Source organism: Cannabis sativa, chromosome 7 (assembly GCF_029168945.1).
Source record: "Cannabis sativa cultivar Pink pepper isolate KNU-18-1 chromosome 7, ASM2916894v1, whole genome shotgun sequence".
Classification (NCBI taxonomy): Eukaryota; Viridiplantae; Streptophyta; class Magnoliopsida; order Rosales; family Cannabaceae; genus Cannabis; species Cannabis sativa.
This window is the reverse complement of record NC_083607.1, coordinates 60,884,130-60,900,553: the sequence shown is the minus strand read 5'-3', so window position 1 is coordinate 60,900,553 and position 16,424 is coordinate 60,884,130. Positions and strand designations below refer to the sequence as shown.

Genomic DNA, 16,424 nt, shown 5'->3' with positions numbered 1-16,424 from the left:
CCAAGCCCAACTCCAACTCTGCTAAAACCTTAGAGGAAATTACACTCTATACCCTTTTTATATTATCCTCTTTTATTTTTACCCTCTTTTTTAAAGTCTATCATTTTTACCTTTTTTTTAAACATTGTACCAATTTTGCCCCTGTCACTTCAAGATACTCTCCATGTGACTTTCTTATGTCAGGGTATTTTGGGTACAATACGTATAAAAAAAGGTATGTTTCAAATAAATATAAAATTAGAGGTAAATTTGATTAATTGATAAATAAAAGAGGCATTTTTCAACTTACCCCAAAAGCTTATATAGGTAAATAACAAACAGTAGATTAGATCTTAAACCAAGAACAGGTCAACATGAGCTTCAACCTAGGATTAGGTTAACCCCGTTACCAAACAAACCCAAATCTTTCTCAATCCCAAACCCTCAAACCCAAAACCCTAACCCTATAATCGCCTATAAAAGCTGGAGTCCATTCTCTTCAACCTCAACCTGGGCGGCCTCTCAAACCCTAGTTCACTGTAAATTCCGAAATACTCTCTTATGCAATCTTTCATTTCTATCAATTTTAGCTAACTGTTTTCCATTCTTTTCGTAATTGTAGATAGTAAGCAACAATGGCGGTGCCTTTGCTTACGAAGAAAATCATTAAGAAGAGGGTTAAAAGCTTCATTAGACCCCAGAGTGATCGCAAGATCTCTGTCAAGGTATATATATATTTTTAAAGTTTGAATTTTTATTTTTGAGATTTGAACGAAGTGATGATAGTATTTTTGTCGCCCCAGTCTTACTTGCAATTTTTCTGATTGTAATATGGTGATTGACACTCATATCTGATTTTTCTCAAACTCTGTTTTTGTAAATTTCTTAACTTTTTTTGAGGCTTTAATGAAATGATGATTGTAATTTTGTCGCCCCAGGCTTACTTGCAATTTTTCTGATTGCAAAGTGGTGATTGACATTCATATCTGATCTTAGAACACTGATTTTTCATTTTATTCTTTGCTTTTTTCTGTTTAATTTTAGACTTGAACTGAATTATGATATGAAGATAGTTTCTTCACAGTTTTTTAATGAATCTGATTTTGCAATTGGAGATGAGGATAACAACCCAACATTTCTGTATTTGAATGATGAATACTTTACATGCATCACCATCTGATCCATGTTGCAAATTCAACTTTTATTTTATTAAATTACAACAACCTATGATGCAAAAGTTTCAAATGTACTGATTTATATGTGATTATTATCAAACTTATCACCATCTTTCGGCTGAGGTTGCAATGTCTAAAGTTTCTTTCTTTTTCCTAATTAATTGTTATTTTGCCCATGGTATCTAATGCCCAGACTTAATTATGTGTCTGTGCATCTCGTTTTTAGGGCATATAGTGAATCTCTTACAGGTCTTGCGACACTGATTGCCTTGTTATTTTCATAGGCTTTCTGTTACTTTTTACCTGTTTACATACTTTTCCAAATTGCAATACTTAGTTTTATATTTGGGGAGCAGTGATTAAAAAGAGAGATGCTTGAGTGGGATTCATGATTACCCATGTTTCGAATTCAAGGGTGGATTGAGGAACAAGATGTTGACACCCATGACAGCCGCCCCTTTTAGTTTTTTTTGTTAAACTTAAAAGGCAGGCTTGTTTGGCGTCAGGGAAAATTCTTCCACCTCTTTCCTTGACTCTTTTTTTACTGAAATGGGTTTTCTCCACTGTGACAGTCCTATTAATATACACTTGATATGAGCCCTTTATCGGCTTAACTCTTATATTTTTGCACTTGTTGATTCTATGTGGCGAGGAAACAAATTTCTTGTTTTTTGCCCAATTGATAGTGCTGATATTAAATGTCTGGTTTCTACCTTTTTGTAAATTTTTACAAAGAGAATTTGAGATCAGACAGCGGCCAGACAACCGTAGTGATGATTTCCACAGATTAAGAGCTTAATTTGATCTCTTTGTCTACTAAAAGCATCTCACATTGTTTAGTTATTCCATTTTTACATATGTTTTCTATTATTTTCCTTTTAGTATCTACAAGTTTTAATCTTTTTCATCAGGAAAGCTGGAGAAGACCAAAGGGTATTGATTCTCGAGTAAGAAGAAAGTTCAAGGGAGTTACTCTCATGCCCAACATCGGTTACGTCTCTGACAAGAAAACCCGCCATTATCTCCCAAATGGGTTCAAGAAATTTGTTGTGAACAATGTCAATGAGTTAGAACTTCTGATGATGCACAACAGAACCTATTGTGCTGAAATTGCACACAATATCTCTACAAGAAAGAGAAAGGAGATTGTTGAAAGAGCTTCTCAGCTCGATGTTGTTGTCACTAACAGTCTTGCTAGGTTGCGTAGCCAAGAGGATGAGTAGACTTTTTCCAATATTTTGACACAATTCTTGTTTATGTCCCAATTTTTGTTTCATTTGACCACCATTTTTGATCAGATCAAATATTTAGTTTTTGAGTTATTTTTCTCTGAATTGTATTTACCACATTCTTCACAAATATATAAAATGAACAATCTTCTGTTGTGTATTTTTGAGATAAAGTGTTCATTATTGTCTTATTAGAGAAATCATGAAATTAAATATGTATAGACAACCCTAGTTCAGTGTTCTCCCAATTTCGCTTCAATTTCACTGTGTTTTCTTCCAGGTTTTCTATTAGGGTATATATATATATATATTTATTCGATTAATTTTACTTTTGCTTTTGAAAAAAATGCTATTTTTAATTTGAGGGTTTTTCTATGTCGAGGTATGTATATATCTATATGTTTTTAAGATTGAATTTTTTGAGGCTTTAATGAAGTGATGATTGTAATTTTGTCGCCCCAGTCTTACTTGCAATTTTTCTGATTGTAAGGTGGTGATTGACATTCATATCTGATCTGAGCTTACTAACTTTTTTGATTTTCTTAACTGGAATTGAATTGTGTTTTGATATGAAGATAATCTTTGATGTTCAATCTTACTTACATCTTTATGATGTAACATGGTGTATCAATGATCGACTATCTGATCTTTTTTCAAGCAATTTCATTTTGTAAAATTGATTTTTTTTTGTGATTCTGTTTTTGCAATTGGATACGAGGATAACTACCTAATATTATCTGTATTTGAATGATGAATTCTTTACATGCATCACCATCTGATCCTTGTTGCAAATTCAACTTTTATTGTCATAAAGTTTGTGTTTTTATCTATTTTGGATTGCTATATAATGAAATTACAGCAACCTATGATGCTAAATTTTTAAATGTAATGATTTTATAAGTGATTATTATCAAACTTATCACCATCTTTCGGCTGAGGTTACAGTGTCCATTTTTGTTATAATAAGTCTTTTTAATCTTGTATATTTTTTATTTGTTTCATTGCTTTAACTCAAATCACAGCTTTAGGCTCCTCCTCTTGTAACTATAGCGCGATGAAACAGCGATTGGAGAAATTGAAAGCGTCCACAGCTCAACTGACTGGTGTCTTGATGTTTATTCAAGAGGATCTTAACTTAAGACCAAAGGGTATAATTTGATTCATGAAAACCAATCATTTGTTTCCCAAATGGGGTCAAGAAATTTGCTGTGAACACTGTCAAGGAGTTGGAATCTTTGCTCATCATACACAACAGGACCTACTGCATGTGCTGAGATTGCTCATAATATCAAGACTATTTAGATAGAGTAAGGACATTGTTGAGAAGTGAGCTTCTTAGCTTGATTTTGTTGTGAGAATTATCCTCAGTTTTGTTTTTGAACTTGTAACTAAGTCTAAAAGTTGCCAAAATGTTGCATTAACTTATTTTTCTTAAAAGGTGTTCATAAAGTTGACTGACATGTAAAAATAATCTAATATTGAAAAACAACTAATCTATTAGTGTGGATTTGAATTAGTATGAGAATTGATTAAAATCCTTAATGATTGACAAAGATTTGATACATATTTGCTAATGGTAACACTATTCTTATAATAAAACCAAAAATATATGTTAGTATCCAAAACATGTATAGTAATTAATTTCTCAAATCATCACTAGTTTTATCAATTTACTTAAATCACTACGACTCCATAAATCAAAAACACCAGCCTCCAATACTTCCCTTAAAAACTTCATCTCTTGATCATCATCATCATCATCATCATCATCACTATCTTCTTTAAGAATAAAATCAACATCATTCTTCCACATATTTATCTTATATTCAATTCCTTCAAATTTTTCCTTGAAGACATTATCTTCAAGATGCTTTGACATTGAGAAAATCACATCATTTATAAGCATAATGGAAAATTCAGGACTGCAAATACAGACTTCCAAACGCAAAACTTCCATGATTATGTGATGAACTATGTCATCTTCAATTTCTTCATCAAAAATAAATGTCACCTCTTCTTCTTCATCATCATCTTTGATCTTCTTGTATATATTTTGTAAAATTGAAAAGAAAAAGTGTCAAAATTATTCATGACAAAATGAACATATATAATATAACTAAATAATGATATTGCATTCTCATCATTTTTTTTTTTAATTTTTTCTTTATTTTGTAAAATTGAATAAAAAAGTGTCAAAATTCAAAATTCATAATAATCAATCTTTTTATCAATAATTTTGTGAAATTGAAAAGGGAAAAAATTATTATTTGCTTTTGAGATTATATATGTAAAAAATTGTGAACATATAAGAGATATGTCTCATGATCATAATTATCTTTGATCTTCTATTTCTATATATTGTAAAATTGAAAATTCAAGAACAAAATGATCTTATATATATATATATATATATAACTAAATTTGATTATTATTCATGTAAAAAATTGTGAAAATTCATTACAAAATTAATGGACATAACTAAATTTAATAATTTATTTTGTGAAATTGAAAAGGGCAATAAAGATTATTATATTCATGTAAAAAAATGTGAAAATTAATATAAAAGGTTTCTCATGATCATAATTATCTTTGATCTTCTATATAATTTGTAAAATTTAAAAAATATGAAAAAAAAGGTCAAAATTCATGACAAACTTGGACATATACATAACTAAATTTAATAATTTATTTTGTGAAATTAAAAAGGGCAAATAAAGATTATTACCTTAATCTTCTTGTCTTTGTTGTCATCATCACCATCATTATAATCATCATTATCCCAAAATGGCCCAACAAGCTTCAATGCATTAATGAAGAAAGGTAATAACAACATTACCAAAATGTTCACTGCAAAAGACTCTTCATTACCCTCTTCAACAGATAAGCAATCTATTATAGCCAAAAGATCATTAAGACAAAGCGACACCGTTTCATTACTTGTGTTAGAAGCAACCAAAATCAAGAAAATGTACTCAATAATAAATTTTGAGATTTTAATCCCAAGTTGAGTTACACAATTTACAAGATAACTATAAGCAAAAATCCCATTTTCTTTATCATTTTTTCTATCAATTTTTCTCATCAACTCTCTCAAATTCATATACCCTTTTGCTCTATTTTTCTTGGAATTTTTTCTCCATGTCATTTCCATGAACTCATGCAAATTTTTTAAGTACGATTCCAAAGGTTGTTTTCGACCATTTTGATAGCGTTTCGGGATATTGTACTTGAGGAATCTTTCTTCACACTTGTCTAAAGTGTCGTTGAATTTGTTCATGTGTTCCAATTCAATCTTCAAACGTTGTTGTTCTAACTTCTTGTTGTTGTTGTTCTTGTTGTTGTTGTAAAGAGGTTTGTTGACTAGGGTTTGACCTATTTGTTGAAGGTTCTCAATTTCACCTTCTTTTGTTGAGCCACTATGTTTGAAATTATCCAATTCTTTTAATCTCTTGAGAAGTTTCTTGATTGCATTTTCATGGTTGATCTTGATCTCTGAATAAGAAGCCATTGATGCAAAAATTGAAGCAAAGAAAATTTATAATACTTGAATGTGTTTTTATATAATGAGGGGCTTTTTTGTTAAGAAAGTATTTATATATATACTAGGTGAATGTACGTGCCGAGCCACGTACTGCTAGTTTCATTTAAGATTTTGGTCTTTTTAATATTTTGAATGCATTTTATTTTTAAAGATTACAAATTTTTTGTTTGAAAAAATTAAATATCTATATTTGAAATATTATTTAATAATGTATTAAAAATAATATTAGTGTAATTATAAAATCGTAAATAAATTTATTATTGGAGTAGTAGATTATTCTATTTAGTTCTTTTTTTAACATAGTATTGTAATGTAAGTTTATATCTATAAATATTCTGTAAAGTGTTAATATTATATGAACATCTCCATTTATAAAGCTAAAAAGTGGGTCAATGACAGAAGTGGTATACATGCAATCACACAAAGATAGAAGTGGTATTTCTGCTTCCTATGCTTATCCAGAGAAAACATTAGATAACGTGAGGTTAACTTTAATATATAAAGATTTTTTTTTTAAAAAAAAATAAAAAAAATTTATTAATATTCTCCTAAGATAGGTTTGTTAGAGAGATATGTGGCTAAGATAGGTTTGGGTTTAATTATTGGGTTTATTTGTTAACGGAAGATCAAACCTAATCGTTAAATTTAACAAAATATTCTTTTATTTTTAAGTATATTCTGTTAAACTAAAAAATGTCTTTAGATATAGACACTTTTAATATATAAAGATATATTTATAAAAAATGAGAAATGTTATCTCATTCATTAGTAACATTGTTATTAATATATGCAATTAAAAACCGGGTCATAATAGTTATTATGTAAATGTAGAATCACTAATCATTCCCACATACATTAGATTTTATGGTAATAAAGAAAATGTAATTAAAAAAAAATCTCTAATAAATATTATATTTTCTTTTAATATTAAAAATAAACAAATTTCCCCTAAAATAATCCACTTCATAAATAACTATATTCTTTAAAATAAATAATTTTCATTATTTCTAACTTTCCCACCATTCTTGTAATGTAAATTATTTCTCCATTATACTCAAGAAACATATAAAGAAAATTAAGAGGTAAATATGAAATTTTAAAAATTGATGTGCCCTAAAAAAATGTAACAGGAAAAAAATGTCTCTAAATATTATTATTTTTCAAATAAAATCACTCCATAAATAATGAAATACATAAAAAAATAGCCATTTTTTTATTCATGATCCAACTCTTATAAATATAACTAAATTAACTACCTTACTTTCCCACTCATTCTAATTTTCTCTCAAAACTTTTCAAGAAACACATAAAGAGAAAAGCTTTTCCTCTCTAAATCTTTTTTGGTATGGCGAATCACAAAGTTGATCGATGGTTTCAAATCCCAACTAATGAGTATTCCAATTCTCGAAATCAAAGCAAAGATGATGAAAGTTTTGAGGAAAACTATGACAATAAGATGATAGAAGATCTCAAATATTTTGCTACATTAGATTTGGATTTAAACTCATTGGAAAACATCATCAAGATTCGCGAAGTCAAGGCTTTCAAACGCGTTTTCCTTAAAATAGAATCTAAGTTCTATTATAAAAATTTGTATGAGAATTCACAAGCATGGAATGACAAAATTGTCAAAAGAGGAAAGGTAATTTCTTTATTGAATTCGATTTCTATGATTGATTTATGTAACTAAGAAGGAAGAAATATTTTCAATTGGTTTGAACAAATATTGATTGGACTCGGATCTCAGCTTAGTGAAATCATTGTGAATTATTTGTTGATGTTTATGAATCGCGAAGAGTTCAACAATTGCTCGATTCGAAATATTTCAAGAAAGAGGGAAGAAAAATTTCTTCATTAACAAGTTTTTTTGTTTGGTTAAGTATTTTGAAGATATAATAATTGTTGACAAGAAAGGGAAGAAAAAAGTTCAGCATGATATTTTTTATGATGAAAATGATGATGTTTTTCTTGATTCGATCTTCGATATGATTATTCTTTTCGTGTTCTTTCTCTTTTGTCCTTTCTTTTCTTTCAAATTAGAGATTGATGACATAATTGAGCTTGGAGATTTTCTTGTACAAATGTTTGAAGCTAAATTGTGAGAACTCATTCCATTGTTGATTAAAGATCATCGCAAATTTCTTAATCATTCTATTCAAAGAGATATTGAGATGAAAGAATTGATAGTTCGAATTCTTAACTCGAAGATTTCAGAGTTATGGTGTTGATTATGAAATTCTGTATTTTAATATTCCCAGTTTGATTATTTAATTAAATGATTAATTAAATGCGGAATAATAAAGCTGTATACGAAAACGATTTTACGTAGTTACAGAATGCAACTCTGTAACTCCAGAGAAACCCAGAAAAACAAACAGTGCATAAAAGTAAAAACACACAAGATTTTTGTACGTGATTTCAACAATCCTTTCAGATTGTTACTAGTCCACGGGGCCACGCCCAGAGATAAGATTCATTAGATCGGTATCAAAAATACAAAGTAATTGACTTATGCATAAATAGACTCCCTCTTATTGTATGCCGCAAGCTTGATGTATTCCACCTACTAACCGAATTTTGATAAAACTCCAAGAGCTCGAACTCCCTTCGATCACCTTGAAGAGTGCTTGAATCCTCCCGATTCAAGGCTTAAAGGCTATCTCCCGAAAGCCTATACAACCATCTCCCGAAGGTTGTGTGCTTGTATCCTCCCGATGCAAGACTTCAAAAGCAATCTCCCGAAAGCTTGTAAATACCCTTCTCCCGAAGGTGCACTGATGTTCTTCTTCGTTGTAGACTTGAATACAGACTCAAGACAATACAAACAAATAAACAGAGTAAGAGTAGAACAACTCTTCTCTACAAAACAAAGACACTCTTTTCTTATGATATGAAAGTGAATAAAAGAGTTAACATAACAAAGACACTCTTTCCTTAAGATATGAATATAATTCTAAGTGTGTGAAAGAGATACAAAACCTAGCAGCTATAAGATGTATTTATAATGAATATACATCTCATAGACAGCTTACATTCGGTCTGAACAAGACCTCAACCCACTAGAAACTTCCCTAAAATAATTCTTCAATCAGTTCAGGAATTTCCGTTTCTGTACCTACAGAATCGTGGGCAGTAACTACAACTTTTCTTTTATAGAAAAGGAAAGTTTAGCTCCGGTTTTCTCTTCAAGAAACCTGATCTTAGAAAATGGGAAACTCAACACAAGATCAGAATAACAGCTGGTTAGCAAAGAATCAATGTGTAATCAAAACTTACCATATTTACCTCAATTTCCATAAATAGGAAAGCTAGTCAACTTTCCTTCCAAGTTTAGATATACACAAATAGGGAAACCATATCAATATATGCCAGCCGAAATACACAAAGAATAATAAAATATTTTTGTCAATTAAATATACCAAAAATGGAATTAACAGATTAGATCGCAGATTATGAAAATTTTAAAGTTGTTTTCTGTTTTCTTATTTTTTATTTTCTTTGTTATTTTTTCAAGTGTTTTGATGTATTAAATTTTGGATTATTGATTGAATTTAGTAGTAAAGTAATAAATTCAAGTTTTTGATCATATACCTCTCTCCAATACATACACTATAATTTAATAAGAAAAGAAAACAAAGTTTTTAAGGCAAATTATTGAGTGTTAAGATGAGTAATAATGAGAACTAGAAGAAGTAATCATCAATTTTATTGTTAAATTTTCTTTGTGTAATATTGTAACATTGTTCCTCTGTTTCATATACTTGAATTAATCTTTAATTGGTACTATGAAAATTTGACCAAAAAGATTTAGTAAATAGAGAGAGCTCTAAATTAAGTAACTATAAACTTGTTTACCATTAATATAATGTTTCTTTGAACATTCTATTCAATCAAAACTTGAAGAGCACCAACCCCAATAGTGCTATGATAGAGAGTAGGATCAAAATGTGATCAAAATTTTATAACTGAAAAAAAAAAGAGTTGATCTAAGAAGTTTTCTAACTCAATTTGAAAACCAGTATGGATTTTTCGATCATCCATCTAGGTTACACTACGTGCCCAATCAACATCTGAGTAATATAAGTTGGCATAATATATCATATGATGATTGGAGCCGTTAGTAATTAAAATGTCATCTACATATAACAAAATTAGAAGTAGTAATTCACCATTTGTTTTTTTTTTCCCAATATTAAGAAAAACAAGTGTGAAGCTTACAATCATGATTGGTCATTTGGTTGGGATAGGAAGGATGTTCAAAACCGAAATGGGATGATGGTTTGATCCCAGGAGTAAAGGTTTTAAAATAGTCTATAACAACCGTTTTAAAATCCTTAAGCTACAAGTCTTGCTTTGCTTTGAGTTTAATTACTCTTAAACATAATGTACTTACAAGTATTTGTGGTGGAAATATTAGATTTAGAACGAAAACATGACTCATTAAAGGTGACACTACTTGTTGTATCAACACTTACACTCTACTCAGGGCCAACTCAAGAGTGGGGCAGTAAGGACATATATTTTAATTTTCTAAAAAAAATATCTAATTTATTTTTTAACATACTATATTTGATATTTTATTAAAAAAATATTTAATTATATTTTAAAAATACTATATTTTAAAGTTTTATCACTATTTATACAAAACATAAATTTTTTCTTATAATGGAACAAAATGAACATTATACAAATAATGGAACAAAATGAACATATTCATACTATCATATCTCTAACTAGGAAAATAATAAATTTAGGCAAAATTAACTCTGTTTCATTTAAGTACTAATAATTTTTATTACAATCTAAATTGCTTCAAATGAGTTTTAAGATTGTAATGAGATTTGACACTAATTATGACTAACAATATTCGGTAACGACATGTCATTAATGAAAAACGACATGTCTTAAGTTCGTATTTTCGAAAAGACGACATGTATCTATCAATAATAGAAAGAAACATTTAATTAATTCTAAACAAGTTTTCGAACTTGGCAAATATGGTTTCGAACTCATCATCCTTCTTTAATTCTGTTGATGAATTTGGTAGTGATTCTTGCCCTACTTCAACATCTTCGAAAGAATTACAATAAAGATTTAATTCTGACTCGAGAGTTGGTTCTTCTTGTACTAATTTTTGTCGTTTTGTGTTCGATTCTTTATCCTCATTTGTAAATGTCTTCATTTCTCTTGATTTCGTTTTATATATCTTGCATAACATCCAATTGCATTGCTGCACAAAAAAAAAAAAAAACATTATATTAGTTATTACATGAATTTACGATACTAAACATTAATGTGAATATCGAAATTTGGTAACACGTTAGATACCTGTATATTATTAGATTCAAGTAAATGATACTCAATCATATTCCATTGAGTTAGTTTTTCATCTGACTCAACAAATTCCAAACTCCTTTTAAAACCAATCTCGATATTTTGGTGATTCAAAATTGGCTTTTTCGGATCTCCAAGCCAAGTTCCATTTTTACCTTCTCGATTCGATCTCTTATTATTTTGTGACAAGAAAGATGAATCTTTTTCGTAGTAAAAATACCACTCATTTTCATTCATCGGTGAGTATTGATCTATATCGAATTGATAACATAAAATAAAACTAATATTACTAATATACAATTAAAGAAAATTAAGTTATATTAAAGAAAGTAATAATTTTCTATTAAAATTGTTACCAGTAAGTTGTTGAGGATGAAAATCATACAAATTCATCACATCTGGAATGAGATTGGGTTGAAGAAGATGAGTGTTGAAATTTTTGTTTGAAACATAAAATTCAATAATTTCTTGATCATTGGGATGAAATTTAATTCCTGGAGGACCAAAATTATTGAAGTCCATTATTATTATTATTGAGAGAAAATAATATATGTGATATATATGGAGAGAAATAATAAGTGAATAAGTAGAGAAAAGTGATTAAATAATCTATTTATAGTAGTTTAATAATAATATAATTAATAAAAATAATTGCGTGACCATTGTTTCATATCATAGCACTATTAATTTATAATAACTAATTATAATTTTATGATTTACAGTTTTTAATTTTTTTTGGTAAGGACCTAATTTTAAGAAAAAAAAAATATATATATATGACAAATTTTATTTTTAAAGTAAAATAACAAAGATTAATAAACTCACAAATAATATTTAATAGAGGATATATACTGTTATGGATCCCGCTTTTTGTAAAATTTACTAATTAGACTCTATTTTTTGTTAAATGACAAATTGAATTCTATATTTTTCAAAATGGTACAAAATAGTACCGACCTTGAACTAATTTTCTATCAAAATAAAAGTTAATAATAACTGGATGTAGAGTTTTTATGACAAAACTGAATACATTTTCTGCATCTATTCGTGCTAAAAATTATCTTTAAGTTGGTTATATTAGAAAAAGAATTATAAAAAAATTGAGCTCAGGGTTACTTTGTACCATTATGGAAAATACAAGATTTAATTTATCATTTTACAAAATAGAGAGTCCAATTAATAATTTTTGTAAAATAAATTGTCCAAAATAGTATTAACCCTTTATTAAACCAAACCCTTATAAATTCATGGCTTAACTAGGACACAAACCAATTTAAAAATTTAGAGTTTCTTGTTCCTAAATTTATAGCTACACGAGGTTAGTTTTTTTTTTTAGTTGCCGACTTTTTTTAGGCATATGTGCAGCTTGGTCGGGGTTATATTTTGCTATTGCGATTTGATTTTTACTATTGTAAGTAGTCTTGTCTTTATGACATGATTTTGAGTGTTTTGGTCTTGTTTCTGTGACTTGATTTTGAGTGTTTTAGTCTTGTCTGTGTGGCATGATTTTATTTTGTTTCGTTGTTAGTTCTCATTTGTTCTTCTATGGCTCGCAATAAAATCACTGTTAATGGTTGGGCATAACAAGTTCTCTGCGACTGAAAAGATTGTTAGTAGTGCGGTTACATACCTTGCATAATAGTTGGTACTCAAACTACGAGGTTGAATGAACCTGTTGTAACAATTTACACTGTTGTGTTTTCTGAGCGGTAGATTGCTGCAATTTTTTTAATTTAATTTAATTTTTAATTTTTTTGTTAAATGATCTGAGAATTAGGGGTTGATTATTTGATTTTTTTTTATTAATAAAATTGCAGGCTTTATTAAAAGTAACATTATAAACTCATAACTATAAACTGATTTGTTAATATAAGTTGCTTCAAAAGAAAAAAAAATGCCAGACAAATATTTTCATATCACTATTTAAAAAATTTCTTATAATTAATAACTAATTTTATAATTAAAAAAAATGTGACAAATTTTTATTTTTAAATTAAAATATCAAAGATAATAAGGAGATAATAAACACAGTTTTTTTTTTAACATGTTTGTACTGATGACTAAACTATATAAATAGTGGCCAGAATATATAACGTTTATTTTCAATAATAGTTCATATTATTAATTTACAAAAACCAACCTTTCTTTTCAAGAAATTACTTGTTCGATTTCATTGGAAATAATTAATAATAGTAATGGCTATGGAGCTTGACACTTCAAGGAAGAATCTCATAAGAAGATTGAAAGAGCTTGATCAGTTCAAACACAGCGGTTCAGTACAAAAAGATGAGATTGAAAATTTTCAAAAATTCATAAAAACATTAGAACAAGATTCGAAGAAGAAGAAGAAGAAGAAAAGGAGTGTAAATGAATCTGAAAAGATTGAATCTTTAAAGATTGTTATAAAGACACTAAATAAGAATTTGGACAAGTGTGAAGAGAGGTTTCGAAAGTACAACATACCAAAAAGGTATCAAAACGGTCACAAACAACCTTTGAAGGTTTACATACAGAGATTACAAGAGTTCATGGAAATAACATGGAGAAAAGAAACCAAGAACAAGAGAGAAAAAGGGTATTTGACATTGCAAGAATTGATGGGAGAAATACATGTCACGAAAAGCAATGGCGATGGCCTAATTGCTTTCAATTCTCTTCGGTTTTCTCTTGAAGAAATCGCCACTCAAATCTCTAACCTTCTCATTCAATACTTGTTCTCACTTATGTTAGCTTCCAATGCAAGTAATGAAATTGTATCGCGTAATCTTGATGAACTTCTTACCATAATCGAATGCTTATCTCTAGAAGAATCTGATTACTCTGTTGCTAAAAACATGTTTGTTGAGATAATTCGTTTCTTTATTGATGCAATGGAGTTGGCTGGACCATTTTGGGACGACGAGAACAAGATTAGCCTTGTTAAGAAAACCGCGCATTTTGACAAGGAAATGGAAGACGATGTAGTTCATTGTATCGTCGCTGAAATTCTTCGTTTAGAGGTGAGCTTTTGTAGTCCTGAATTCGTACCTATGATGTTCGATAATGATGTGCTTTTCTCAATGTCGGTTCATCTTAAAAGTAATGTTTTTGAGGAGAAATTGGAAAGAGTTGAAGAAAAGATAAATGAGTGGATGTTTGATATTGAATTTGTCCAAAAATGTATTCATGAAGATTATTTTTGTTCAGAGATGAAGTTTTTAAGGCAAGTTTTGGAAGCTGGTGCTTATGAAATTTTCACTGAACATGACAAGAGTTCATGGTGTTTAGTAAATTTAGTGTCTCTTTAGTAAGAAAACAGAGTAGTTTCATGTGTTGAATTTGTGTAATTATTAATGTTTCTTAATTAATAATAGAAAGATTTCTGTTCCAAAATTACATTGTTGATGATTATTCAATTTCCTTAATTGGCATAACCAAAGTAGCTTAGAATTAGATTAGTTAATGAATAATAGATTACATGTTCTGTTCCAAACAACTTTCAATAATATAATATTTACTTGGTAACTTTACTTGAAACTCAAATTCAATCTAGATTAATAATGGGATCATATCATCATTATCTGATTATTATTCAATTTTCTTAATAATCTAATTCAAGCATGAAACATATAGTTATATATATGAAGATGTAAACATAAGCAAAGTAGCTAATCAGATTAACAAAGTCAATAATCATATATAGTTTAGTCTTTGGAGTAAATTGAAAAGGTTTTGTATATTCAATCAAGTTAAGACAATGAACAAAATATAACAAATAATACAACAACAAAAAACAATCAAAATATATACTAATAATAAATCAAAATGACTTAAAAATAAACACAATACTCAAAATGTCTTTTTTTTTTCTCAAGACAGAGCAAACCAGCAAAATAATATATATATATATATATATATACAATACAGTAACAAAATTTGTTGACTAAAATAGTTGTTGTTTGGTCACATAACTAAAAATAAAAATTTATGTAGTAATTATGAAGCTACATATGAATAACTCAACTACCTGTCGTTTGTTACTTAATGATTATAAGTAAAGAAATAAACGACATGCCGTTTACTGAATGTTTCAAACTCTCAAAAATAACAGAAATAACTTCCTCTATATATTCCCCTCTCTCTCTCTCTCTCTCTCTCTCTCTCTCTCTCTCTCTCTTGTTGTAATGGATTTAGGGGTAGCATGGATTAATGTCACAACAATCATTTACAAGAAATTAATGGATAACTCAGAAGACATTGAAAGTGAGTCAGAATTAGATGAAGAATTCTTTTCTCTGCTTAAATCTGTAACAACACTTATCGAGAGTAAAGATCTTAATGCATTCGAAAAACGATCGAAATTCATAGAATTGATCAAACAAGCTCTGTCTCTTAAGAAACGTGTGGACGAATTCGATGACAAATGCTTAGGCTACAACATTCCATCACTATTTCAACATCATCAATCTTTCAAGAATTACTTGAAAAATTTACAAGAGTTTATGGAGAAGTGGAAGGAAGTAGCGAAAGATCAAAGAGCGAATGGAGGAAAAAGCTTGATTGAAAAGCTTAAAGAACATGATCATGATCAATCTCAAAGAAAGAGTTCATTTGATTACTTAAATAGGTTGTTGATTTGTGTTGGTACATATTTGTGTGAAGTCATTAGTGATTTTATTTTGATGATTGTGATTTTGGGTGATAGGAAAGAAATAATGAAGAATCTCAAAGATTTCAAGACTATGGTAAAACTGCTAAGTTTGGAGAGTGATAACTCTATCGTGATTAAGAATTTGGTATCTACGATCCAATTGACAAAAACAATGGTGAAAAAGAAAAAGCGTTTGGATATTTTTTCAAAATCGGGGAAGGTATTAATTGATGATGGCGATGTAGAATTTGAGTTGCTTCGAATGACACTCAAAGAAATTTTGTTTGCTCAAATTGTTTTTTGTTGTCCTGAGATGAAAGCAAGTTCTATAGACAATCGATTCTTATTATCATATGGATATGTTTTACATAAATACTTTATGAAGAGATTAAGTTCTTTGCATTTGAAGATGAATGAGCTGAGGGTGCAATCGAGTTGGGTGTGTGGGCGAAATCAAGAAGGCGGAAAGAAATTGAAAATTCTTCAAGAAATGATGGCTCAAGAGATTCGAAACATGTGGAAAAAAACTTGATCTT

At 28.8% G+C, this 16,424-nt stretch overlaps 3 protein-coding genes and 6 non-coding genes across 10 annotated transcripts; 7 read left to right on the top strand and 2 right to left on the bottom strand.

Moving 5' to 3' along the window:
- The first annotated feature begins 316 nt into the window (after positions 1-316).
- On the top strand, positions 317-2,543 carry LOC115697594 (large ribosomal subunit protein eL32z). The gene is made up of 3 exons (XM_030624672.2): positions 317-518; positions 602-704; positions 2,066-2,543. Exons 2-3 carry the CDS (start codon positions 615-617, stop codon positions 2,375-2,377), a joined length of 402 nt encoding a protein of 133 aa, XP_030480532.2. The 5' UTR covers positions 317-518; positions 602-614; the 3' UTR covers positions 2,378-2,543.
- On the top strand, positions 752-837 carry LOC115698447 (small nucleolar RNA U31b). The gene has a single exon (XR_004008193.1). It is a non-coding gene; the product is annotated as a small nucleolar RNA U31b (small nucleolar RNA).
- LOC115698449 (small nucleolar RNA U31b) lies at positions 887-972 on the top strand. The gene has a single exon (XR_004008195.1). It is a non-coding gene; the product is annotated as a small nucleolar RNA U31b (small nucleolar RNA).
- On the top strand, positions 1,198-1,283 carry LOC115698435 (small nucleolar RNA Z196/R39/R59 family). Its single transcript, XR_004008182.2, has one exon. It is a non-coding gene; the product is annotated as a small nucleolar RNA Z196/R39/R59 family (small nucleolar RNA).
- Positions 1,872-1,989, top strand: LOC115698456 (small nucleolar RNA snoR143). Its single transcript, XR_004008202.2, has one exon. It is a non-coding gene; the product is annotated as a small nucleolar RNA snoR143 (small nucleolar RNA).
- Positions 2,544-2,814: 271 nt separating the features above from the next.
- On the top strand, positions 2,815-2,900 carry LOC115698448 (small nucleolar RNA U31b). Its single transcript, XR_004008194.2, has one exon. It is a non-coding gene; the product is annotated as a small nucleolar RNA U31b (small nucleolar RNA).
- Positions 2,901-3,240: 340 nt separating this feature from the next.
- Positions 3,241-3,327, top strand: LOC115698437 (small nucleolar RNA Z196/R39/R59 family). The gene has a single exon (XR_004008184.2). It is a non-coding gene; the product is annotated as a small nucleolar RNA Z196/R39/R59 family (small nucleolar RNA).
- A 668-nt stretch (positions 3,328-3,995) lies between these two features.
- LOC133039930 (uncharacterized) lies at positions 3,996-5,985 on the bottom strand. Of its 2 annotated transcripts, none has more exons than XM_061119062.1 (2): positions 5,109-5,985; positions 3,996-4,421 (listed from the first exon to the last, which is right to left on the bottom strand). In XM_061119062.1, exons 1-2 carry the CDS (start codon positions 5,889-5,891, stop codon positions 4,029-4,031), a joined length of 1,176 nt encoding a protein of 391 aa, XP_060975045.1. In that variant the 5' UTR covers positions 5,892-5,985; the 3' UTR covers positions 3,996-4,028. The 2 variants fall into 2 exon arrangements, with proteins under 2 accessions (XP_060975045.1, XP_060975044.1); XM_061119061.1 differs by having other exon boundaries at positions 3,996-4,424; positions 5,109-5,955.
- A 4,556-nt stretch (positions 5,986-10,541) lies between these two features.
- On the bottom strand, positions 10,542-11,837 carry LOC115696792 (NAC transcription factor 29-like). The gene is made up of 3 exons (XM_030623675.2): positions 11,615-11,837; positions 11,253-11,509; positions 10,542-11,154 (listed from the first exon to the last, which is right to left on the bottom strand). The coding sequence occupies exons 1-3, from the start codon at positions 11,778-11,780 to the stop codon at positions 10,885-10,887; spliced, it is 693 nt and encodes a 230-aa protein (XP_030479535.2). The 5' UTR covers positions 11,781-11,837; the 3' UTR covers positions 10,542-10,884.
- Positions 11,838-16,424: the final 4,587 nt, after the last annotated feature.

Excerpts from the sequence above, each read along its gene's own strand:
- LOC115697594 (XM_030624672.2), top strand. The coding sequence starts at position 615 with ATGGCGGTGCCTTTGCTTACGAAGAAAATCATTAAGAAGAGGGTTAAA. Across the intron at positions 705-2,065 it reads ATCGCAAGATCTCTGTCAAG|GAAAGCTGGAGAAGACCAAA; the intron begins GTATATATATAT and ends CTTTTTCATCAG.
- LOC133039930 (XM_061119061.1), bottom strand. The coding sequence starts at position 5,891 with ATGGCTTCTTATTCAGAGATCAAGATCAACCATGAAAATGCAATCAAG. Across the intron at positions 4,425-5,108 it reads ACAAAGACAAGAAGATTAAG|AAGATCAAAGATGATGATGA; the intron begins GTAATAATCTTT and ends AATATATACAAG.
- LOC115696792 (XM_030623675.2), bottom strand. The coding sequence starts at position 11,780 with ATGGACTTCAATAATTTTGGTCCTCCAGGAATTAAATTTCATCCCAAT. Across the intron at positions 11,510-11,614 it reads TCATCCTCAACAACTTACTG|ATCAATACTCACCGATGAAT; the intron begins GTAACAATTTTA and ends AATTCGATATAG. Across the intron at positions 11,155-11,252 it reads TTGAATCTAATAATATACAG|CAATGCAATTGGATGTTATG; the intron begins GTATCTAACGTG and ends TTTTTTGTGCAG.